We start from the raw sequence: 22,556 nt of genomic DNA, 5'->3' as shown, positions 1-22,556 counted from the left end.
TTCTTCTCTCCGGTGCACTTCCTCCCTCGTGGCTTTTTCCTCCTCCTTTTTTTTTTCGCTGGAAGAGTCCTTGTCTATCTTTCAGAGTTCTTATAAGAGGAACGTCATACTCTCTTTATAATGGCTGATCCCCAATTCGCGCTGGAAATCAGCAATCTGCTGGAGCAGATCACTGCTCCGAACAGCGAGGTCATCAAAGCTGCTTCCTCCAAACTGCAAAAGGAGTACTACGTCTCCGAGAAATGTGTTCCTGCCCTCATACAGATTATCCAGCAGAGCCCGTCTGTTCAACTACGGCAGCTTGCTGCAATTGAAGCGCGCAAGCTCGTTCCGGCGTATTGGGATGAACTCGACGCCGGGCTCAAGGCTCAGATCCGGATGACGCTCTTCCAGTCCACGCTGCAGGAGCCGGTCTCTATCGTCCGCCATGCGTCTTCGCGAGTGATTTCCGAGATTGCAAAGTGCGATTTACCGAATAACGAGTGGGTGGAGCTGCCTTCGTACGTGCAGAAAGCTGCTACCTCGTCGGCTGCGAACGAGCGCGAGGTCGGCGTGTACCTCTTATACTCGCTGCTCGAGTCCATGGACCCGACCTTCACCGAGAAGATTGGCGACTTTCTGACGCTCTTTTCGCAAACTATTAATGATCCCGAAAGTCAGACCGTTCGGACGGATACGCTGCTGGCGCTGGGCAAGATTGCCGAAATCATCGACACAAACAGCGAGCATGTTGCCGTCTTCCGGCAATTTCTTCCCAGCATGGTTAACGTGCTCAAGCAGCTTATCGAGGCTGGCGACACGAAAGCGCTTAACCAGGCATTTGATGTCTTCCAAACCCTGCTGTGGATCGAGTCTGGTGTTATTGGCAAGAGCTTGGGTGACCTTATGCAGTTCATGCTCGAACTTGCTAAAGAGCCCAGTGCAGACAGTGAAGCCCGCATCTTGGCTTTGCAGTTCCTGACAAACGCCGTCAGATTCAAGAGAATGAAGATCCAGGGTCTGAGAATCGGACCTACTCTGACGAGCACTGCGATGTCAATCGCTGCTGAGTCGATGGACGAGATTGATGAGGACGCCGAGGAAGATAGCGTGCCCAGACTGGCGCTCCGATTTATCGACATGATGTCTTCTACTCTTCCTCCGTCGCAGGTGATGAACACCCTCCTCTCCGAAATCCCCAAATACTTGTCCTCCCCCAACCCCAACTACAGAAGAGCCGGTCTGCTCGCGCTCAGTGTCGCAGCCGAAGGCTCACCAGAGTTCCTGGCCACCCAATTGAAGTTCGTCCTGCCTGTTATCCTCCAGGGTCTCCAGGACAGTGTTCTTGAAGTCCGAGGCGCCGCCTTGAGCGCGCTTGCTCAGCTCGCTGAGGAACTCCAGGAGAGCATCAGTAAGGAGCACGAGACGCTGCTGCCGCTCGTCTTCAACATGATGGATACTTCCGATCTCAAGGTCGGCAAGGCCGCGTGCACTGCTTTGGATGCGATGGTTGAGACAATGGAGAAGGATGTGATTTCGAAATACCTAGACACCTTGATGACCCGTCTGATTGAGCTTCTCCACCAGCCTGCTTCCGACATTTCAATCAAGGGCCCGATTATCGCTGCCATCGGCTCAGCCGCTCACGCATCGCAGGAGAACTTCCTGCCTTACTTCAACACCACCGTTCATGCTCTCGAGCCCTTCTTGGCTTTGACCGAGGGCGAAGCCGAGCTTGACGTCAAGGGCATGGCTTTCGACGCCATGTCCTCGATGGCGACCGCCGTCGGTAAAGAGGCGTTCAACCCGTTTGCCTCGGCGCTTGTCGAAACCGCCTACCAATGCTTCAGCTCAAAGCACAGCCGGCTGCGCGAGTGCGTCTATCTGTTCTTTGGCTGTCTCGCCAAGATCTACGGCGAGGAGTTTGGTTCTTTCCTGCCTCGCATCATGCCAGAGCTATTCAAGGTGCTGGAGCAGGAGGAGACTGGGTTTGAAGAGAATGACGATGTCGAGGTCGGTGACGTCGATGAAGCGGACTGGAACAACATCACCATCAACAGCGCGCTCGCGATCGAGAAAGAAATCGCCATTGATGTGTTGGGTGATTTTGCCGCGGGAACAAAGACGGCTTTTCTGCCGTACATGGAAGAGGCTTCACAGCTCATGCTGGGCTTGGTCTCCCATTTCTACGAGGGTATCAGAAAGGCTGCTATCGGGTCTCTGTGGCAGACCGTCGGGGTTGTGTATAACATCTCGAACCCGCCAAAGTGGCAGCCTGGGTTGCCGGTGAAGGTGCCTGTTGCTGAGTCTGTTACCACCTATTCTGAGATGGTGATGAAGGCTACTCTCGAGGCCTTTGATGAGGAAGACGATCGGTATGTATTTTCTGCACTACTTTTGATCACCACTAGATTCCGACAGACTTCTTGCTTTCTTAACATGATGAGAAAATCACTTTACAAACTCAGCTCACTCAGAGACACAAGTTGTCATTGCTGATTAGTCCTATTCTGAACCTAAAGCAAGAAGTCTTTCGGAATCCAAGAGGTTTTCATCTCTGCGTCGATTCCGAATGATTGGTCTAACTTTGTGTTATAGTTCGGTGGCTACCGTTATCTGCGACAACTTTTGCGAAATCATCCGTCTGTGTGGTCCCGCGATTGTCGGAAACAACACCGAGGCGATCTGCACGCAAGTCCTTGCCGTTCTCAAGAAGCAGCACCAGTGCCAGACGATGGAGGACGACCCGGAAGACGAAGAATACGAGGACTCGGCTGAGTACGATGTCATGCTGATCGAGTCGGCTATGGACTGCGTCGTGTCGCTTGCTGCTGCTCTCGGCGGAGATTTCACAGAGTACTTCCGCACTTTCTTCCCGATCCTGCAAAAATTCTGCTCGAGCTCGAGTGTCGGCGAGCGCAAGGCCGGCGTCGGCGCGCTCGCAGAGATCGTCAACGGTCTCAAGGGCGCAGTCACACCCTGGACCACGCAGCTCCTAAAGACATTCACCCACCGTCTATCAGACGAATCGATCGACGTCCGCAGCAACGCCGTCTACGGCTACGGCATGCTCGCAGAGTACAGCCAGTCCTCGCAAGAGATCACGGCGACATACACCAAGACCTTCCAGCGCCTGCAGCAGCTCCTCGTGTCCGACGCCGAGAGCGCGCGCTGCATCGCAAACATCTGCGGCTGCGTTGCGCGCATGTGCTCTGCGCACCCGGAGAGCGCGCCGATCGACGCGATCCTGCCGCCGTTGGTCTACAAGCTCCCGCTCACCGACGGCTTTGAGGAAAACGACCCGATCTTCCGGCTGATTGTCCAGTTATACCAGGGCCAGAACGCGACCGTGCAGTCGCTCACGGGCGAGATCCTCAAGGCGCTCGAGGTTGTCTTTGCTAATGACTCCGAGGAGTCGAAGCAGTTTGAGCACGACGCTACGCGCAACGACGTTGTCCAGCTGCTCAAATACATCTACAGCACAAACCCGTCTTCGATCCCCGCAGACTCTATCCTCGCAAAGACAGTCCAGGGATAAACAGAAGACGAGCCTGCGCTAAAGGTCTGCGCAAAGATAAATGAAGAGAAAAAAAGTTTGATTTATTATATGGAAGGCATTTAAAATTCGGGGTTTTCTGTTTCTTTGATTTGGTTTTTCACACATGCTGTTCGATGTTGTTTCGTTAAGGTTATATCGATCTTTTTTTGCTTTGTTGATTATTTTAGCTCGTATTGTTGTCCATTTAAAGCTATGTTAGGCGCATGCGGTATCGAATAACTTTATTCACACTATGGTGTTCAGATTCTTGATTCAAGACTAATTATACACACTACATCCCCAACTTCCCCGTTGCGACTATGACTATATGGTAAATGAAAAAAAACGGAAATATGAATATGACGAAAAAAGTACAAACTACGGCCCCTGCTCTTCCTCCTCGTCCGTCTCACTCTCGACCGACTCCGGCTCCTCAAAAAGCGCTCTATACCTCCTACTCGTGTTCTCAGGCCCGATAGTGAATTCCTCCAAGGTATACCCTTCGCCGCCGAAATACGACAGCGCGACCGGTAACAGCATGAGTCCGTGCAAGGCGGCGATGATCACGAGCGAGAGCCACATTCGGAAATAGTAGATTTCAAAGATCTTTGATCTCGTGAACGCGAGCACAATCACGCCAATCAGCTTGGTCAGCGTGATGCCGCTCAGGACCGAGCCGCCCACGCTCACGAGCGCGGCCCATACCCGCTCGTCGTTACCTTTCATGCGCGACCGGCTCAGATCGAGGACGTCTTTGTTGGGAACCATGAACGCGCGCGCCAGGTGACTGCAGAACTCGACGCCGATACCGACGCAGATGACGAGGTTGACAAGACTGACGGCGTTCAGCGAGATGCCCCAGACTACCATGACTCCCATGATGTCAATCACAATCATACCGACCGTCACAGTCACGATGATGCCGCTGCTGATAGAGCCAAGCAGAAGCGAAGAGATTGCAAGAATGGCTGCCAAAGCGGCTACGATCAGCGTCGTTGTGAGCCGGAATATCGAGTCATACTGGTCGAAGAAGATGTAAAAGACAGAGTACGGGAAAATCTCGACTCCGGTCTCGCGGGAAGCAGTCTTTGCAATCTCCTTTGCGCTCGCAAACGCATTGATAAAGTCATCTTGCGAACGAAGAGGTGTGTGCGACGTTCGGAAGGACGAAGCGTTGATCGTAACCCGCTCGTAGTCTGGCACGATCGCGTTCGAGTACGGCGCTTTACCTCCCAAAGGACAAGGATCCGATGGCGAATCGATCCAGAACGAGAAGAACTTCAAAAACTCCTCTCCCTCAGGCAACCCGTTCATAGTGATATTCCAGGCCGGATCTTTGTTTGCATAACATACATCACATTGCCAGTCGCGCGCAAACGGCGAGCACATCTCGTCCGTCGAGCCTTTCTTGAAGCGGCAGCACTCATCCAATTGCGGATTCAGCCAGTGGAAGAAGTCGTCGATCCACGACGCCGCCGGCTCAGAAATGTATGAAGACTCGGGTCTCTTTCGCTCTTGCTCTAGAATGTTTAGTAGCGAGTACTCATTGCAGGTCGAGAAACGACCGCAAAGAGCCTTCTGACCCGCGCGCGTTGTGACGTTTGACTCTGTCGTGACAAAGTAGACTGGTGGACCGGAATCAAAGTAGTCGTACAGATCGTCAAAGTAGTTGACCAGAAACGACTCACTCGGCACAGCAATCCTTTGATCTAGGCCGAGCTGGATCTTTGGAATCAACGCAAGTGACAGAGCACATGCACCGCAGAAGACCATCAAAATGATAGCCTTGGCCTCTTTCTTCAATATGGCGGGCGCGTACTTTGTTCTAATCCACCGCACCAGCTCTGACTCTTTCGTAATCACAGTTGAACTAGAAGTAGCTGCCGGTCTCAGCTGAAGCTTCAACAAAGGCAAACAGTCGACTCGGTTGTCCTCCACCCGAAGTTGATCCAGAGTCAAGGCAGACACAAACATCGTCATCTGGAGAATAGCGTCCACAAAGACAGCACCGGCGGCGTAGATTGCAAAGTTGCGCACGGCCGGCATAGCGACGGCGGAGCCTAATGCAAAGGCAATGAACTCGCAAGAGGCTGATAACAGAATACTAGGTCCCATCTTTCCGACCGTTCTGGCTACTCTGTGCTCGACAGGCTCGTTGGGGTATTCCTGATTGACCAGCTCGAGTTCGTGAGAAAGTAGGAAAATGTTGTCTACACCAACTGCCAAGACCAGGAACGGAATGACCTCGGCAATGATCAACGTCACTGGTACACCGATGATTGAAAACAATCCAATCGATGCCGACACCGACAGAAGAACAATGATAATTCCAAACAATCCTAGCGTGAACTTGGACTCGATCAGCGAGCGTCTTCCAGATTTCCAAGACAATTTTCCAAGAGCCATGGAGGCGTAGATGAACATGAAAATGTAGGAGACGACGACGATAGTAGCATCTGTGTTTGTAGACTTGTTCAACTCTTTCTCAAGAGAGATCTCGGTATTGAAGCTAAGTCGAAGCCCTCGCGAGGCAGCCTGCTCCTGAACCTCTAGCAAATAAGCTTCGAGCACAGTCTCCCAGTCCATCGCGCGCTGGACGTGGTCCGATCCTTCTTCGTCATTGTTGGCCACCCAGGAGATGATGATTGCATGCGCATTGACGTAATCCTCACCATCAACACCACCCAAGACCATACTGGGCTTGAGCGGCTGCTGGAAAGGGGGCAGGCAGTCGACTGGGTTTGCAGTGCAAACAGCAATCTGATCTTTCCACCCGTCAACGTCGACGTTATCTATATCACCAGCAAAATACTGCGTGATTGACTGGACAACACATGCTTCACCAGTTGGCTTCAGGCAGATATCATCGAATGTGGTGCCGTAGACCGGAGAGGTAATTGCTGTTATGTTTGACTCAACCTCGAACCACCACTTCAAGGTGTCGTACGTCAGCACAGGACCGTCTTCATTGACAAGGAAGGCTTGTTCAGCGCGGTAGAATGGTCCAAACTGCTCGTCATAGAATTGCTTCTGCAAATAGGTTTCCGATTGAGGACTCACCCACAATCTCACGGGGTTGGTCTCGATAGTGAAATGGAACCAGCCCAGAGACATGATTCCCACAAAGAGCAAAGAAAGTCCTATGACCAGTCCAGGAAACTGCGCGCAGAATAGACCGAGAGTTGTGAACTTGGACTGCAAAATACTATGAAGTTTGTAGGTCTTTGCCAACTCCCGCTCGACCAGTTCCGAGGTCTCCACAATGTCTCCTTCTTCTTCATCTTCAGAAGCACCGCCGTTCTCCTGCAACAGGCGAAGTCTCTCCGGCTTATAAAACGGTCCGCGGTTGAATTGAATGATTGACTTGTACACGAGAACAAAGACGATAAGCATGAGCGCATAGAGTAGAATAACCGCCAGCGAAAAGCAAGGCAGCGCGCCGATATGACACTGGAATTGCTCCTTTGCAGGCGGCAGCGACGGACAAGCACCAGGACAGTCCACGCAAGCACAGCGATACCGCACATCCTGGCTGGCGCAGTTCTTTGCGTCAAATTCTAACCGGTCGATCTCGTCTGGAGTCTCTCCCCAAGGGAAATTGATCTGGAACGGGGAACCTCCCAAAAGCGGCTTCTCATCGCCCAAGAACTTTAGAAATTCCTTGTAGTTGGTTGCGCCTCCGCCGATGAGATCCATGACATAACCGTTCGTTGCTGAGAACTTGACATCTTTACACGAGTTGTAGAACTTTTCGGCTAATAGGTCGTCGACAAAGTAGTCCAGCTCGGTGACGATATCACTTCCGGAGGTTGCTGTTCCAAGACTTGTAATGTTTATGAACTGTGATTGATTGGGCGAGCAGCTGAAAGAGCAGAAGAATTCGACAAAGTTTGCTTGACACGCAGGACATGATGAAATCAATGTCTCTGCCTTTTTGAGATTGCCGCGCAGGTTCTCGAGCTGTACAAGAGATTAGCAATTCCAATCCTCAGCATTGTATATAGTAGATATGTAAGCATACCTGATCTGCGTCACAGCAAACATTGGTCTCTGCCCATTCAGCACCGCATATATCGACGAGCGTAGCTCTCATACCAGGATCGGGCGTCGCAGCAGGACCGTTATAAGGACATGGGAGCTGAGCCCCGAAGAAGCTCTTCTTTCCGCACTACAGAATCAATCAAAGTCAGCTAAATTTCCACAATAGCAAAAGTCATGTCTTTCAGAGGATATCTTGCATTCTTGTACATCGCGCAGGTGCCTGGCTCGTGAACTTCTGTTATCGCTCCATATCCCAATCTAGCCCACGCCAGCAGCCCTGCGATCAGGAGTAGCAAGCCGGCAGAACGCATGTTTCAAGCAAGCGGCAAATCCTCGGGATTTCTTGAAGGACTGTAATGAATCAAATCTTTAAATGCTCGGCTCGAGTGATCAACCACCGCAAGAACAGACTGGGTTGGATGGCTTGCCGGAAATCGCTTGTCTATGACCTCATCCGGCTGGGTCACGGGATCATGATGTAAGGGTATTCCTATTTTGGCAATTACCAAATGCAATGCAGATGGACTTGCCATACATGGGATCTACAGTATTCAATTAGTAGTAATGCTGTGTAAAGAAGTATATTAAAAACCTCTCGCTGTAATGATGTCGCCAGTAAGCAGCAAGACAAAGAAAACTCCCAAAATTACCAAAACACCCATCCCAGATCTCTGCGAGTAACATCTATACATGAGCAATGCATGATACAAAAAGAATACAAAGCGTTATAAACACAGAAACGAGGCCTATTTACTTAATTTATACAAATGAGAGCCATCAGACAAGACGCCCGTGCCGGTTTATTTTCAGCTCGCCTTCGAAATCTAGGTCCCAGTTCGTTTGATCTTGCTCGGTCTCGGGCTCGATCATCGACTGGCGAGCTGATCTCGACGGTCTAAAGGCATCGGTGTGGCTCCTCTCCCGGTTTCCCAATACAAACGCGGAAGATGACATAGGTGAGTCTGAAGTTGCCGGAGTGAATGATGAAGATGGCGTCAATGGGATTTTCGTCGCAGGTGTCCGCGTAGATGTTGTCCGCGGCAGCAACGTAGTCGGCCTTCTTAGTTTGGTCGCCAGAGCATTAGAGAGTCCTTCTCTGGGAAGAACAAAGTCCGAGTCCCACCTTTCCGAACCAGGATGCTGCTCTTCTGAGACTTGGCGAAACGAGCTCAACGGAAGCTGAGGGGCGGCAGATGTTGATAATAAGGAATTTTGACTGGGGATCTCTGAATATTTGTTGAGCTTGGTCTCAACAATGCTCTGCTGATACTTTTCATCAACAGATTGCCTCATCTGTTGAGCATTAAAATGAAACTGCTGTCTTGACTGCCCCAAGACAGGCACAGATTGATTCAAAGGAGGAGTAGAGCGAGGAGATGCTGTCGACGAGACTGATGTAGGGGGAGAGATGCTGTTGCGAGGGGTTTGATGCCGGGGAATACCAGACTCTTCTTCATCTGAAGAAGTACTATATCTGCTGATGTGTTGGTTCTGCGGTCTGTAATTGCTAGCTTGTATCGTGCTTATGGCGTCACTGTAGTCACCAGAGTTACGCGCGCTCCTTATCCATGGATGGTTAAGAAGTTCCTGCGCAGATGATCGCAAGGCAGGATCTTTTTGAAAACAAGAGAGTAGAAAATCTCGGAGAGCCGGAGATATCTCTTCCGGCAATGGAGGATGGGGATCGTGGATGACGCGGTAGAGTGCGGGCATTTGTTCAATGTGGTGATACGGAGGATGACCGGTCACCAGTTCAATCGTCGTACAGCCCACACTCCAAATGTCAGACTTTGGACTAGCACCTTTAAGCTGAATGATTTCAGGAGCCATATAATAAGGGGTTCCGACAACCTCATGCTGTTCCTCCCCGGCCGAATCTGAATCGACAGCAGCGATGGTGCGAGAGGTAGCGACTCCGAAATCAGCCAGTTTGACGATCCCTTCCTTTGTGGTCAATATGTTCGCCCCTTTGATGTCGCGGTGAACGACGCCTTGCTCGTGTAGGTACATCAGCCCTTGGAGGACCTGGGAGATGAAGATCGCAACCAAACGCTCGGGAAATACGCCAAAATTTTTGCTTGTCGCAGTGAGAGAGCCGTTTTCGCAGAATCTGTTTGTTTTAGCAGATAGTTCTCACTGTATAAAGGCAGACTGGATAGATACATACTCAAGAATAATATACAAGTAATTTTCAGACTTTAAGAAGCCTAGGTATCGTACAATGTTGGGATGATCTAGATTGCGAAGGAGGTCTGATTCGTGCTGTTTGTAGTTGTATATCATTAGCAACAGGTTCCAGGTTATATGAGTCAGTACGTACCATGATATTTTGGATCTCCTTTTTTTTGACATTTGACAGACTGATGAGCTTGACCGCGACGGTTTCGCCGGTGCGCAGATTAAGAGCCTGACGGACTTCGCCAAACGCACCTTTACCCAAAAGATTTCCGAGTGACTGAAATATAAGATGGTGTTTAGCAAAAAATGAAATCAAGTAGTAGAGAAGGACACTGGTGAAGACGTACGTAGTTGCCGATTATCGGCTTCTCGGGGGCGGCTTTCCTGCCCGGCGTGCACGCCGATCTCGGAGTAGCGGGCACAGGAGTGTTATTCATGAAGCCGTTTGAAGCAGTGCCCGGGGTATTCTGCTGCAGTTGTTCCTTCCTGGCAGTCGAGCGCGGGGAGAGATACGACCAGAGCTTGCCAGTCATTTAAGCAGAGGCCGAGTCATGTAAACAAAGGACGGGCGGCGATCTCGGATGTTGTTGGTGCAGCGCGACGAGGAGAGCGACGGCTGTCTGGATGAAGAAGAAACAGACAGACAAAAAACGCAGAGCCCGCAGACAATAACCTGACCAGCGACAACTAGAAAAGGACGATGAAAAAGGCTCTGATCCGGTATCGCGTGAAGAGACGATTCGAGTAATTGTAAACACAAAAGCCGGGCCCAAAGTGCGAGATCGCGTGGCTGCTGATGTGGCTGAAATCGTGGCTTAATTACTAAGTCTGACCTGGAGCGGCGCGGGTCCGGATGCGGGGACGAAAGACCCGCGTCCCGAAACGACTGACCCGCCGGGCATCGCTCGACCGAGGACCGCTTTGAACAGTGAAGCAGAATCAGCAGCTCTTCCTCTGTAAACACTCCGCCCCGGCTTTCGCGATTGTTGTTGTTTGTCGGAAATATCATTCAATTGTCATCAGGCTGCCTGTTTCTTGCGGCGAGTCGTCTTGGCCTGGTCGCTTTACCCAGCAGAAGCCCCATATTCACTTTGAAGGAGCAGCCATAGTCTGCGGCAGTCCTCCTCCCCTCCTGCATCATCCCTCCATCCCAATTGCTGCCCACCGGTGTCTGCACAGTCCTCATGGATGCCACTTTTGACGAGCTTGCCGGGCATGCACTGGATCTGCTTAACAAGTAAGCTCACTGGTCCTCTGTGCTTTGCTTCATCGCCTGATTGCGGCAGTCTCTAACTCGAGTTCGACATCTAGTGCTCCTCCTGACCAGCGCATTCTGATCGCCGTATGTTTCTCCTCAGTCTTATATAGAATCAACACTCGCTGACTTTTTTTAGGTCTCTGGAATCCCTGGCAGCGGAAAGACAACCCTTGGAAATGTAAGTCCACCGCCATGATCTTGCCCACCTGTCCACTCCGTCGCGTGCAGCTAACCACTCTCTCCCCAGGTCGTCCTCGACAAGATCAATCAGCAATGGACTGCGCTTCAAACCACAACGACAGCGTCCAGGATAGCAGCTTTTATTCCAATGGACGGCTTTCACCTAACGCGCGCCTCTCTCGCTGCCATGCCTAATCCGGAAGAGGCCTTTGCCCGTCGTGGTGCACCATTCACATTCGATCCGCAGTCGCTTCTAGCGCTCGTTCAGGAGCTGCGGAAACCTCTGACGGCTGATTCGCGTCCGATATACGCACCCTCGTTCGACCATGCGAAAAAGGATCCGGTCGAGAATGACATTGAGGTTCTGCCCACCGATCGAGTTCTCATTATTGAGGGCAATTACCTGCATTTAGATGAAGAGCCGTGGAGTGCCATCGCAGGATTGATGGACGAGCTGTAAGTTTACTAAATTTGATGACGACTTGAACAAGTGTGTGGAATTAACAGCGCCTTCACAGATGGTTTGTCCGTGTCGACCGCGACATTGCGCGGCGACGGATAATCAAAAGACACATAAAAGTCGGTATCGCAAAAGACGAGCAAGAAGCCGCCAAACGCGCCGACGAAAACGATCTCGTGAACGGTGACTACATCATCGCTCATTCCCTCACGCCCCATCGAGTAATCATCAGCATTCAGGACAACAACTACTCTGATTAGTGTGTGTGTGTGTGTGCATCTTGCGTTAGCCAGCATTTATTTCTTTTACTACTTTTTCTCGCTTGTACGATTCCGTGAGTGAAAAAGTCTTTGTCCGTGTTTGTTGGTGTACTTTCTTTGCAAGTGTGTTGTGTTTTGATTTGTATCGGGTTAGAACATGTACTCTCAGTTTTCTATATCATGGCGTGACGTGTTATTGTTTGTCTCTTTTGTCAAATTGGTTCATATATTGTGTTTTTTCTTGGTTTTCTCCTTTGTTTGCTTGCTTTGTAAATATATTTGCTTCTTTGCCGATGCTTTGCTCGTACATCTCCCCAAAATATTAGATTGACTTTTATTTTTCTGTCCCGTTAACTTGTAGCGTAATCGACAAACAGCAAGAAAAAAGCCAAGAATAATGCCATCGCTATTATGATCTTGCTCGCCAGCCGATTTCGTTGTCGCGCATTCAGCAGCTCTTTATTCGCACTCTCCACCACACCCATCGTATCCACAGAGTCGTTGTACAGTGCCTCGGTGACCTCAGCCTGCTCGGCAAGATGTGCGGCCAGCTCTCCCTGCAGACTAGCAATCTCGTAGAGCGATTTCTCTGCTTGCTGAGCCTGCTCGAGCCGTTCTTGAAATTCGGCGAGGAGAGCCGCGTTCTCGGTCTCCAATTGCTGAAGGAGGACCGGATCGGTCATCGCACCGAGCTCGGCGTCCTGTTTTTGATGCTCTTCCGAAAGTAGCTCCTGCATCGTAATCGCCGTCTGTTGGCCGGCATTCTGCTCGCTTAGAGAAGACGCGCCGCCGCCGTAGGTACCCCCCGCAGCACGGCTGTTGAGCATACTCTTTGCCTTTTCATTGTCGCGCGATAACCGCACTTCTTGCAACTCAGTCTGCATCTCCGAGACCTCTTTCAGTAATTTGTTTAGCATCTGCGTCATCCCTCTTCTATGCATCGCCAGCGTCTTCCGCCCTCCTGCGTCCTCATCGTCCTTGATGAACAACCTCGCGAGAGATGCCTTCACCGACGTCGGCCCTGTCATCTGTGCATCCGCTTTCGCGGCCTGCGCAGCCAAGTTCTCGAGATCACGTACTCGGTTCGTGCAGCGCTGGATTATCAGCCGGGATTCGTAGTCGATCTCGTCGCGTTGGGCGTTGGTCAGCGCTCTGTTTGACGAGCGCAGAGAGGCCGATCCCGCGCTCGAGCTGTATGAGGAAAGCATGCCGTGGGTTGACACGTTCAGATAGGAAGGACGGATGGTGGCCAGGTACGACTGGAGCGAGATGATGTGGTTATACTAGATATATACGTGTCAGTGTCAGTACACGACAAAACCCGTCCAAAGTGGATGACGTACAGTCTGCCGAGCTTCAGCCGTAAACGGATCCTGCTTCTTCCGTCCTTTCTCGCTCTCGACTGATGTACTGTCGCTCTCTGTCCCCGAGACAGGCGCAGGAGGCGCATCCAGCGAGCAGCGGACTCCCTTCCGCTCTGCAGCCTGCCGACAGAGGTCGTAGAACCTGAGAGTCTGATTAACGCTCGTCATCTCATGTGCTGGGCGCTGTGTATACCGGTCGTGTTCTATGCTTGATCAGTAATGTAGATTACAGATAACTGCGTGTCTGATTTAAGAAGAGAGACGGTTCTGAGTGACTTCTGGTCGTCGACAATCAGTTTGAGATTTCAAGAGTTTGTGCGGCTCAGCACGCGTCTACGTTGATCAGCTCTCGAGGAAGATGCCGTCGATTATTACAAACAACAACAACATTAAAAGCAGATGAACAATGTAGATGTAATCGAATAAGCAAGACACAAAAGATAAACAGCGCCACTGAACGACCAAACGACGATAAACTAAAACCAAATAAACCTCACGATACGCAATCTTACACAGTTATCTCCATACTGACATCAGATACATGCCGATGTTGTTAGAATGGGAGAAAAGAAGAAAAAGCAAAAGACATAATGCTGGATCTAGCAAATACTAGCACAAACTAATAGAGGAGCATGACAAAGAAAAAAGTTCTACTGGAATAATAAGCTCGCCGCGATCTCTACGTTACCATTCGCAGTTCGCAGGGCGGATATCGCTTCCTCCCGCGACACGCCTAAGCTCTCCAGCTGCGCGATATTCGTTTCTGAGAAAACAACCTGAGCTGAAGGCGAAGCAGTGCTGGTCATTTCCTGCGATATCTCTGTCGACGGTTTCGCTGCTTGAGGGGTGTATTCGGGGAACAGAGGCTGATCTGGCCGCAAAATCGGCTGCTGTGGTATCGATCGCGGAGCTACGGCTTCCTCCTGCGATCCTGACGGTAATGACCTCGGTTGAACATATCCTAAGCCTCCTTCCGATCCTGATTGTTGTGGTTGTGATGACTGCGACTCTGAGGACTCTGCTTGCTGTATACCCAGCTGTTGCCTTTGCTGCTCCTCCAGCTGCGTTTGCGTCTGCTGGAGTTCTCGCTGATGCTCGGCTTCGGAGCGTTGCGTGAGCTCGGCAATCTCGGCTTCTGAAAGATTGCTTTGTCGCGCTTGAATCGGGAGATCGGCTTCACCTAAAAATGGAACTTCTTCGTCGCCGAGGACAAGAACATTACGCTTCAGATCGATGGTCGCCAGATGACGTTTGAGCACTAATCAAAGTCAGCTGTCAGCATGATCTCTTATCATTCTGGAAAAAAGACACAAACACATACTATCAAGTCCTAAAAGCAGATCGACATCTTTTCCTTCCATGACTGTAAAACTGCAAGGCAGGTAGGCATTTCCAATCTTAAGTGGCGCAGAGTGAATTCTGCCCAGAATCTTTGCTGTTCCCACACCTCTAGCAACTCCCTGAAAAGTCCGATCCAGTAAAAACATCACACTAATCAAATCAACATCAGCTCAGTGTTCAAATCAGCAACAAAAAAATAAAGGGGCAGATGGTACGTACTGACAAGCCTCAGCACACGATGGACTCATGATAGTCCGCTGCGCGCCGGAATCGACAAAGGCTTTGATCTTGTGGCCGTTGACTTCGACAGGGACGTAAAGCATATGCACATATCCAAACGATTCAGGATTATGCTCGAGTGCGTTATTCAGGTTCTCCATCACTGCTTCTTGCTGGATGAGCTCGAGGATCTTGCGCTGAGATTCTTCGTTGTAGGGATCATCGTTCAGACGTTTCTATAAAGAGATAACAGGTTAGCTTTAATTGAAATACGGAACACGCTTTTGATAACCACATACAAGCTCTCTGCGTTTTATTTCCTCCGCCTCTAGCCGCGACTCTTCAATCTGCGTCAGCAACTCTTTGAACCGTGCGGGGTCGTTGACCGCGTTCACCAGATCAGGATACGTCTGTCTGACGAGATCACAGAGCGCCTGATCGCCCAGCATCTGCAACCGGACCTTTTCAAAGTCATTGACGATCGCGGTCTGCGCATCGGCCGCTGCGTCGGATATCGTAGGCATGCTGGCTGGAGGCGCAGCGGGCTGCTGGACTCGGAGCATGATCATGTCGTAGTCCTCCATGTTGAACGCGGACAGCGGCTGTTCATCGCCTGCAAGGATGTTCGCGCGGTAGAACAAGATCTGATTCTGGACCGGCACGTTTGACTCTGCCTCGACGTAGGCGCGGAGATCTCCCAGTGTCATCGAAGCGGAGACCTCGAGGGTGTATATCTCCTCTGACGTCTCTGCGGTGACGATGAGGTGCATTGGCGGCAGTAGACGATAACTGGAAGAACAACAAAAGTACCAGGAAGATCTGACGGACGCAGAAGACAAGAACAAGCACGACGGACAGCGACGGAGAAGGCTTTCGCGATAGTTGGACGATAAGTCGACAAACCCACGATAGTCGACTCTTTTTAGAAGCACGAGGAACTGGAGTTGTGAACCGGAACCGCAACCGAGTTGCAGCCAGCCGCACACAAACCTTATTCGACATCTTCTTTCTCAGATTAAACCAATGATCATAACAATACTATCGCAATAAGACTGTGATCCTACGTCTCTGAGATGCTCTGAGATCTCTCTCGAGTAGGAATATGGCTAGATAAATATACAATGATCCGAATAATACACCTGCAACCAATTCATCTGCAGTGCCTCGTTGTCTGAAGAAAATTTCAGCGTATATGCAGACCGCCAGCTGATTACGCGTCTGTCAACGCCCCAGCTGCGCCTCCATTATTCTCCTCACAACTTCAGTTTGACACCTGTTTCGTGCGCCGCGTCTGCCTTCATCCAATCATAGTACCAGAACGACGGGAGAACCGTAGCAGCATGCCACAGCGAATGCGCGTCGATTGTATCCAGAAACGGCGAGAAGTCAAAGAGCTCGAGACTCATGGCTGCGCTGAGCAGGAGCACGTTGAACAGCGGCACGAGCGCCCTTGTCTCTCGCTTTTCCGAGAAGAAATACGTCTTTATCGAAAAGTAGATCCACAGAGCGTTCTGCAGCAGGCCGACGACAACGTTCGCGGCCATGTTGTATGTGTAACTGAATCTCACAAACGAGAGATACGAGATGTGCGATAGCACCGACAGAACACACGCTATCGTCAGCAACCGTCTCAGAGGCTTCTTTGCAGGTCTGTCCAGTCGGAATACCCTGACAACTGCGAAATAGAAGCCAGTCATGACTGTTATTCCCGCGGAGAAGTAGTCCAGTCGCTCGGTCAGCTTGAAGTCGCGGCAATGGAACACCGATGACCAAACCCACGCGTTCATGCCCACGATCGTCACCAGCACGTAGTACTTCTTCATGTAGAACCCAGCATGCACATCATCAATCGGTGGACTGAGAGGAGAGGTAAAGTACTTGTAGGTGCGGTAATGAGGAACAAAGTTGAGCATCGAGAAGATAACCGACGCCGGCTCCTGGATTCCTAGAAACCGCTTGAACGGCCACTTCCCGTGGAACTGCACCACCTCTTTGTTCGCCGCAATCCTCTCGGCCGTGATCGTTCGCTGGCATTCGTAATCGCAGTTTTGCGGACAGGTCCAGGCAAACACTGTCAAATACAGCGGAAGCTGCGGAGAAGTCTCGCAAACCGAAGCTACGCAGCGCGAGACGCAGTCGCGGAACTCTGGCAGTCGGTCGCCCACCGAAGCCGCTGCTCGTCCGCACAGAACCGCAAACACGACCAGGACGATGCCTAAATCAACCTTCATCCTCATTCTCGAATACGTGCGCGCTTCCGCAGGGCTGAACGGCCGTCTGATCCGCGTTCGACGCGTTCTGGTGCCGGGTTAATCGTCGTTCACGTGATCAGAGGAGTGACGCCGAGATGGCGGTCTATCAGATACCTTCCTAATCGTCCTCTCCGCTACCACCACGTTCTCTCGCTTTCAAAGTAGACTCGTTTGCCCCGAACTTGATCAATTAAAGACTGGATTAAAATGGATGAACAGTACGATGTCATTGTGCTCGGTAGGCTTGTTTTCTGTTTTGGTTTCTTCTGTGGTGAAGGTGCATCTGCTAACTTTTGATTCTTGATACGTAGGCACTGGTATGAGCCACCCTTCTCCCCCTTTCAGCTGTTGGCCGCACTTCCTGTTCTTTGTCTAATTACTGTCTATAGGCCTGACCGAGTGCATTCTGTCTGGTGTTTTCAGTGTCGAAGGAAAGAAGGTCCTCCACATCGATCGACAGGACCACTACGGAGGGTATGATTCATCCTATTTGCTTCCATCTGACTGTGATCATCACCAAGCAGTGAACCAATGACATGCTGACTTTGTCTACAGAGAGAGCGCGAGTTTGTCTCTTACTCAGGTACTTTGCCTTATTGCTATCACTCTACAGTCGATTGAATCATCCCTCAGTTTACTAACTGTATGCCCCACATTAGATCTACGAGAAGTACCGTCCCGGCGAGCAACCCCGTCAAAGCTTGGGCCGTGATCGTGACTGGAATATTGATCTGATTCCCAAGTTCTTGATGGCTAACGGAGAGCTGACCAATATCCTTGTTGTATGTACATCACTACGGATCTCAAACCTACACACAGACAAAACTAACGTGATCTGACAGCACACGAACGTCACCCGCTACATGGAGTTCAAGCAGATCTCAGGATCGTTCGTCTACCGCGACGGCAAGATCGCCAAGGTGCCCTCCAACGAAATGGAAGCCATTCGCTCCCCACTAATGGGTCTGTTTGAGAAACGCCGCATGAAGCGCTTCTTCGAGTTCATTGGAAACTACGAAGAGGGCAACCCTTCCACCCACCAGGGCTTGAACCTCGACCGCAACAGCATGAACGAGGTCTACACCAAGTTTGGTCTCGAGTCCGGTACCAAGGACTTCATCGGTCACGCAATGGCTCTCTACCTCGACGACGACTACCTCACCAAGCCCGCGCGTGAAACCGTCGAGCGCATCTTGCTGTACGTCAAGTCGATGGCCCGCTTCGGCAAGTCGCCCTACCTTTATCCGCTTTACGGCTTGGGCGAGCTTCCCCAGGGATTTGCGCGTCTTTCAGCAATCTACGGTGGTACCTACATGCTCGATAAGCCCGTTGATGAGATCGTCTACGAAGACGGCGTCGCTGTCGGCGTCCGTTCCGGGGACGAGGTTGCGCGCGCAAAGATCATCATCGGTGACCCGACTTACTTCCCGACCAAGGTGCGCAAGACCGGCAAGGTCATCCGCGTGATCTGCGTTCTCACCCGCCCGATCCCCAACACAGACAACGCCGACTCGCTACAGATTGTGATTCCACAGAACCAGGTCGGCAGAAAGCACGACATCTATATCGCGATGGTGTCCACTGCCCACAACGTCTCGTCCAAGGGCCACTATCTCGCGATCGTCTCCACCATCTGCGAGACAGACAACCCGCTGAACGAAATCACGCCGGCGATGCACCTGCTCGGTCCTGTGCTGGAGAAATTCGTCGGTGTCGAGGATCTGTTGGAGCCCATCGACGATGGCACCAAGGACCACGTCTACATCTCCAAGAGTTATGACGCGACCAGTCACTTTGAGACCACGACCGACGACGTCAAGGATATCTACGAGCGGATCGAGGGTAAGCCTTTGGTTCTCAAGCAACGTCCTGCAGATGATGAAGAGAATTTTACCGCGTTTGAGTAAGATGCTTGTGTTTTGTTGTACCTAAAGTCTCCACAATATAATCTGTCTTTCTTTGCCTTGGAATATTTGGTAGTCTATAGACATGAATCTATAAAGTGAGGCTACTATCTAGAATCCACTCTCTTCTATGTCTGTCTCAGCACAAGCTTGTATAAAATAAAACTTCAACGAACGCGATGTATCTCAAATCAGTCACAGAGCCCACCATGCTCCTTCAAACGACTGACAGAACAAGCTATCAAAAGCCGTACAAACACAGTTTCAGGGTAGAATTCGACAGAACAAGGGTATCACGGAAACTGCTTCTCATCTCTCCAAAACTCCAGCTCAAAATCAGAATACTCCTCCACCTCAACTTTTTTCATGCCATCATCCACAACCTCAGACTCCTCGCCCCAGTAAACGGCTTCCAAAGCTGGATGCGTGGTTCCTCGATCCAGGACAGATCTGTGGATACACTCGTTGGTGATGGCCTGTTCTGCGCACGAGTCCGCACTGCTGGTTGGCGAACAGGCCGGTTTCTTGCCTTTTCGAGATTTTTTGCCCTCGCGACGGGGCGACATTGCTGGGCCGCACTCGCCGTTCTTGGGAGTATATCCCAGGACCCGTCGGACGTGACGACCAAAGACAAGCCAAAACATATACATTCCATAATAGTTATCCGCAATCGGACCGTTATACCACGGACTTTCCAATTGCCCCGGCAGCTCCGGAAACAAATCAAGAGGCTTATGAAACCCATCGCCCGCGGGTCCTCCGCGCTCCTCGTGCGAAATCCGTTGTGCGCGGATATTGCAGTGGAGATAATCCTCGTCAAAGTCTAGGAACGGACGTGATTTGGAAATCATCCAGATCAGAGTCCCGTCCGAGAGCGTGTTGTACGCCGCCTCCTGCTGCTTCTTGGCTTTCAGTCTCCGCGACCGGCTGCGACACATTGCAGCAGCGAGCTTTCGTCGGCATAGCTTGGTCAGATACACGATTGCGGGAACACTGAGTAACCCGGTTCCGGGAATCTCTTTACCCATGCTGCCGCCGCCGATGTTGATGTGAGCACCGGTGAACCATGTTTGCTGGTAATTTTCGATATGCGGACTCGAGGGATCAAAAAACCACATCACGGGACGGAACAGAAGCCGTGTTTCGTCTAGCGCTAGAGCATGATACGCGTTCTCGACTCCTACATTTCATTCAACATCTGAACAAGTCTCACCGTCATTTCTACCTACCACCACTCGCCAAAACACAAACTCACTATTTTTCAGCTGCAGGTCTAAAAATGAATAACTCGAGGGTATAAACGGAAGAATATGGGGTATCCCAAGAACACCAACGCTATCGAAGCATCCTATAAACTTGATTGTTATTTTCTCCCCCTCAATCAGCAGATGATTGTTCACCAGCTCCGTCCGCAGCTCCGCCAGCGCTTTTGTCCTCGCCGCTGTCTCGCGACTGGTATATATCTTAAACAACTCCGCAAACCGGCTCATGCCGGGCTTGCGCAGGATTCCGAAATCGAGAATGAGATTGCTGATCGAGCGCACCATGTACGCGCCGCGAGAGAAGCCGTAGAAAAACAGTTCGTCGCCGGGGAGGTAATTGTATGAAATAAAACAGTACGTCTGCTCGATCTGGTCAATGAAACCTTCTCCTAAAGCACCTTTTTGTTTTTGTTTTGTTTGTCAGCTGTGTGTTTGGTCCAGGTAAAAACTCGAGAGATCAAGAGAGAAACACGCGCACCACCCCAGAAGTTCTTCCACGCAGACCGCGAGGTCCCGATGCCAGGATTATAATACAGGATCTGTGGAATCTTGCCGTCCTTACTCTGCGGCATGATCGCACGCGCTATGCGCGCTATGTTAGACGACCCAGAGTTTGCGCGTCGATACGAGTTTTGCCATGTTCCTTTAGAAATCGCTGTCAGTACACCCGTGTCCTTGCTCTGTCGCGCGTCGAGATCAGTACCCACCATCGCACATCGTTATCAGACGGCGTTTGGGAGTCGCGGTCGGCTGCTTCGGGAAGGAGACATACTCTGATGGTTCACCAGCTTGCTCCATAGTCAGCTGGGCCACGATACAATCACCATGTCAACACGGTGGAGAGAAAGGTGTTTGTTGGCTCTGGCCCGCTTCGGGCAAACTGGTGGGCACATGACTCGACCCGCCTGTGCCCTATATCTCAGCCGACTACTCTACGCAAGGCAAGTCATACATCTTCATATTCAATAGTCTTAAATAGAAAGAAAGAAAATAAATAGTATACACTAACTTCTGTCTGACATCAATTCATCGCCGCCTGCACAAAAGCAGGATCCCATACTCTCTACTCACGCAATAGCCTGATAATACAAAACATACTCCTTCTTCACCCGCTCCCACGTGCTCGTATCAAAGAACGTGTAAACTCCGCGCTCGTAGTGCACATTCTGCTGTATTGGCTCCGCACCAGGCTCTTTGGTCAGCCAGACCTTAAGCTCCTTGTGGTACCGCCAGTTGCGCGTCGTCAGCTCCGCCGCCGCGGCCTCTTGCATGTAGTCACGCGGCATCGAGTAGAAGATGTAGAACAGAGTCTCGTCCGAGAAGTTGGAGATCTTGGTCTGCTGAGGCGGTGCGGACTGGACATGGTAGCATGACGGAAGATGAAACTCGGGCTCGACCTTCACATTTGACGCCTCAGCCCATGGCGACGCAAAGGTTACACTCAATGGCTCGGAACTGCGATTTGTCAGTATTACAGTTACGAATGAAAAAAACACAGCTTACTTACTCAGGCTGGTTAAGATTAAGACCAAGCGTTGTGAGATCGCTACCCATGGCGAGCAGGGCAAGATCGTTATTGCTCTCAGTCTTGATGAAATTCATCAATCCACTCAAACCAAACGGCATGCTCTCCCCCTTCTCCTCCTTTGCCTCTGCGGCGTCTTCCTTATTTTCATCCTGCTGGGGCTGCTGCTGAATATTCCACAGATCATTAGGATTCCTTCGAAGCATGTTGGTGTACTCCTGCTCGAGTCGTTGCTGCTCTTCGTAGTCCCGAGACCCTTCTTCGAAATGTGTCCCGTTCGCACCATTACTGCTCTCACGCGGAGCACCCATGATTGTGCCGACCGAGTTGTTGCTGTAATTGCTGCTGGCAACATTGTTGCTGCTCGAACTGGTGTTTCCGCCATCGATTCCGACAAGTGGGCTATCCGGCCAGTTCTTGTCATCTATCTGATCGCCGTGTGTAGGAAGGAGTCCGATCTGCTGCTGCTGCTGTTGTTGATGCTGTTGTTGAAACTGTATTTGCTGGTGCTGATGCTGCATGAAAAGCTGCTGCTGGTGAGCTGCATCCATATTCTGCTGCTGCTGCTGTTGTTGTTGTTGTTGTTGCTGCTGCTGAGAAAGTCCGGGGGGTCCCGACTGCGACACTAGTGGCATCGGAGACTGCGTTCCCGAACGTGCGCTATACTGCTGCTGTGCACCAAACCCTCCAATCATGCTACTCCCGGCTCCATTCCCAGTCACTGCTGAATAGGACTTTGCGGTCGCCTGTCCGAGGGTCGGGAAATCGTTCATGTCCAGAGCACCACCGGCAAAT

General features: G+C 51.0%; 9 protein-coding genes across 9 annotated transcripts; 3 read left to right on the top strand and 6 right to left on the bottom strand.

The window, feature by feature from the left end:
- The first annotated feature begins 16 nt into the window (after positions 1–16).
- On the top strand, positions 17–3,823 carry BZA70DRAFT_281461 (armadillo-type protein). The gene is made up of 2 exons (XM_064913124.1): positions 17–2,354; positions 2,578–3,823. Exons 1-2 carry the CDS (start codon positions 121–123, stop codon positions 3,515–3,517), a joined length of 3,174 nt encoding a protein of 1,057 aa, XP_064767129.1. The 5' UTR covers positions 17–120; the 3' UTR covers positions 3,518–3,823.
- On the bottom strand, positions 3,824–8,074 carry BZA70DRAFT_281459 (sterol-sensing domain of SREBP cleavage-activation-domain-containing protein). Its single transcript, XM_064913123.1, has 3 exons — positions 7,756–8,074; positions 7,539–7,685; positions 3,824–7,477 (listed from the first exon to the last, which is right to left on the bottom strand). The coding sequence occupies exons 1-3, from the start codon at positions 7,867–7,869 to the stop codon at positions 3,896–3,898; spliced, it is 3,843 nt and encodes a 1,280-aa protein (XP_064767128.1). The 5' UTR covers positions 7,870–8,074; the 3' UTR covers positions 3,824–3,895.
- Positions 8,075–8,098: 24 nt separating this feature from the next.
- BZA70DRAFT_281456 (kinase-like domain-containing protein) lies at positions 8,099–10,473 on the bottom strand. Its single transcript, XM_064913122.1, has 4 exons — positions 10,084–10,473; positions 9,879–10,013; positions 9,726–9,820; positions 8,099–9,668 (listed from the first exon to the last, which is right to left on the bottom strand). The coding sequence occupies exons 1-4, from the start codon at positions 10,267–10,269 to the stop codon at positions 8,336–8,338; spliced, it is 1,749 nt and encodes a 582-aa protein (XP_064767127.1). The 5' UTR covers positions 10,270–10,473; the 3' UTR covers positions 8,099–8,335.
- Positions 10,474–10,667: 194 nt separating this feature from the next.
- Positions 10,668–12,069, top strand: BZA70DRAFT_200841 (P-loop containing nucleoside triphosphate hydrolase protein). Its single transcript, XM_064910122.1, has 5 exons — positions 10,668–10,973; positions 11,048–11,078; positions 11,131–11,172; positions 11,242–11,630; positions 11,693–12,069. The coding sequence occupies exons 1-5, from the start codon at positions 10,921–10,923 to the stop codon at positions 11,892–11,894; spliced, it is 717 nt and encodes a 238-aa protein (XP_064767126.1). The 5' UTR covers positions 10,668–10,920; the 3' UTR covers positions 11,895–12,069.
- Positions 12,070–13,575, bottom strand: BZA70DRAFT_200868 (uncharacterized protein). Its single transcript, XM_064910124.1, has 2 exons — positions 13,238–13,575; positions 12,070–13,177 (listed from the first exon to the last, which is right to left on the bottom strand). The coding sequence occupies exons 1-2, from the start codon at positions 13,424–13,426 to the stop codon at positions 12,245–12,247; spliced, it is 1,122 nt and encodes a 373-aa protein (XP_064767125.1). The 5' UTR covers positions 13,427–13,575; the 3' UTR covers positions 12,070–12,244.
- Positions 13,576–15,829: 2,254 nt separating this feature from the next.
- On the bottom strand, positions 15,830–17,133 carry BZA70DRAFT_200866 (Per1-like protein). Its single transcript, XM_064910123.1, has one exon. The coding sequence runs from the start codon at positions 17,053–17,055 to the stop codon at positions 16,072–16,074; it is 984 nt and encodes a 327-aa protein (XP_064767124.1). The 5' UTR covers positions 17,056–17,133; the 3' UTR covers positions 15,830–16,071.
- Positions 17,134–17,277: 144 nt separating this feature from the next.
- BZA70DRAFT_290640 (putative secretory pathway GDP dissociation inhibitor 1) lies at positions 17,278–18,977 on the top strand (the record flags this gene model as incomplete). Its single annotated transcript, XM_064914228.1, has 6 exons — positions 17,278–17,308; positions 17,382–17,387; positions 17,460–17,544; positions 17,626–17,653; positions 17,730–17,852; positions 17,913–18,977. 6 exons carry the CDS (start codon positions 17,278–17,280, stop codon positions 18,975–18,977), a joined length of 1,338 nt encoding a protein of 445 aa, XP_064767123.1.
- Positions 18,978–19,267: 290 nt separating this feature from the next.
- On the bottom strand, positions 19,268–21,034 carry BZA70DRAFT_290639 (uncharacterized protein; the record flags this gene model as incomplete). Its single annotated transcript, XM_064914227.1, has 4 exons — positions 19,268–20,154; positions 20,230–20,625; positions 20,715–20,879; positions 20,944–21,034. 4 exons carry the CDS (start codon positions 21,032–21,034, stop codon positions 19,268–19,270), a joined length of 1,539 nt encoding a protein of 512 aa, XP_064767122.1.
- Positions 21,035–21,303: 269 nt separating this feature from the next.
- BZA70DRAFT_239996 (uncharacterized protein) lies at positions 21,304–21,862 on the bottom strand (the record flags this gene model as incomplete). Its single annotated transcript, XM_064910490.1, has 2 exons — positions 21,304–21,691; positions 21,744–21,862. The coding sequence occupies 2 exons, from the start codon at positions 21,860–21,862 to the stop codon at positions 21,304–21,306; spliced, it is 507 nt and encodes a 168-aa protein (XP_064767121.1).
- Between the last annotated feature and the right edge of the window lie 694 nt (positions 21,863–22,556).

Source organism: Myxozyma melibiosi (genome assembly GCF_037950935.1).
Source record: "Myxozyma melibiosi strain Phaff 52-87 chromosome Unknown BZA70scaffold_9, whole genome shotgun sequence".
Classification (NCBI taxonomy): Eukaryota; Fungi; Ascomycota; class Lipomycetes; order Lipomycetales; family Lipomycetaceae; genus Myxozyma; species Myxozyma melibiosi.
This window is presented reverse-complemented; position numbering and strand designations above follow the sequence as displayed.

Coding starts and splice junctions, on each gene's coding strand:
- BZA70DRAFT_281456 (XM_064913122.1), bottom strand. CDS start 10,269: ATGACTGGCAAGCTCTGGTCGTATCTCTCCCCGCGCTCGACTGCCAGG. Junction 10,014..10,083: donor AGCCGATAATCGGCAACTAC/GTACGTCTTCAC, acceptor CTTATATTTCAG/TCACTCGGAAATCTTTTGGG. Junction 9,821..9,878: donor AGGAGATCCAAAATATCATG/GTACGTACTGAC, acceptor AACTACAAACAG/CACGAATCAGACCTCCTTCG.
- BZA70DRAFT_200866 (XM_064910123.1), bottom strand. CDS start 17,055: ATGAGGATGAAGGTTGATTTAGGCATCGTCCTGGTCGTGTTTGCGGTT.
- BZA70DRAFT_281459 (XM_064913123.1), bottom strand. CDS start 7,869: ATGCGTTCTGCCGGCTTGCTACTCCTGATCGCAGGGCTGCTGGCGTGG. Junction 7,686..7,755: donor CCTGCGCGATGTACAAGAAT/GCAAGATATCCT, acceptor TTGATTCTGTAG/TGCGGAAAGAAGAGCTTCTT. Junction 7,478..7,538: donor TTTGCTGTGACGCAGATCAG/GTATGCTTACAT, acceptor TCTCTTGTACAG/CTCGAGAACCTGCGCGGCAA.
- BZA70DRAFT_200868 (XM_064910124.1), bottom strand. CDS start 13,426: ATGACGAGCGTTAATCAGACTCTCAGGTTCTACGACCTCTGTCGGCAG. Junction 13,178..13,237: donor CGGCTGAAGCTCGGCAGACT/GTACGTCATCCA, acceptor GTATATATCTAG/TATAACCACATCATCTCGCT.
- BZA70DRAFT_200841 (XM_064910122.1), top strand. CDS start 10,921: ATGGATGCCACTTTTGACGAGCTTGCCGGGCATGCACTGGATCTGCTT. Junction 11,173..11,241: donor GAAAGACAACCCTTGGAAAT/GTAAGTCCACCG, acceptor CTCTCTCCCCAG/GTCGTCCTCGACAAGATCAA. Junction 11,631..11,692: donor GCAGGATTGATGGACGAGCT/GTAAGTTTACTA, acceptor GCGCCTTCACAG/ATGGTTTGTCCGTGTCGACC.
- BZA70DRAFT_281461 (XM_064913124.1), top strand. CDS start 121: ATGGCTGATCCCCAATTCGCGCTGGAAATCAGCAATCTGCTGGAGCAG. Junction 2,355..2,577: donor TTTGATGAGGAAGACGATCG/GTATGTATTTTC, acceptor TTTGTGTTATAG/TTCGGTGGCTACCGTTATCT.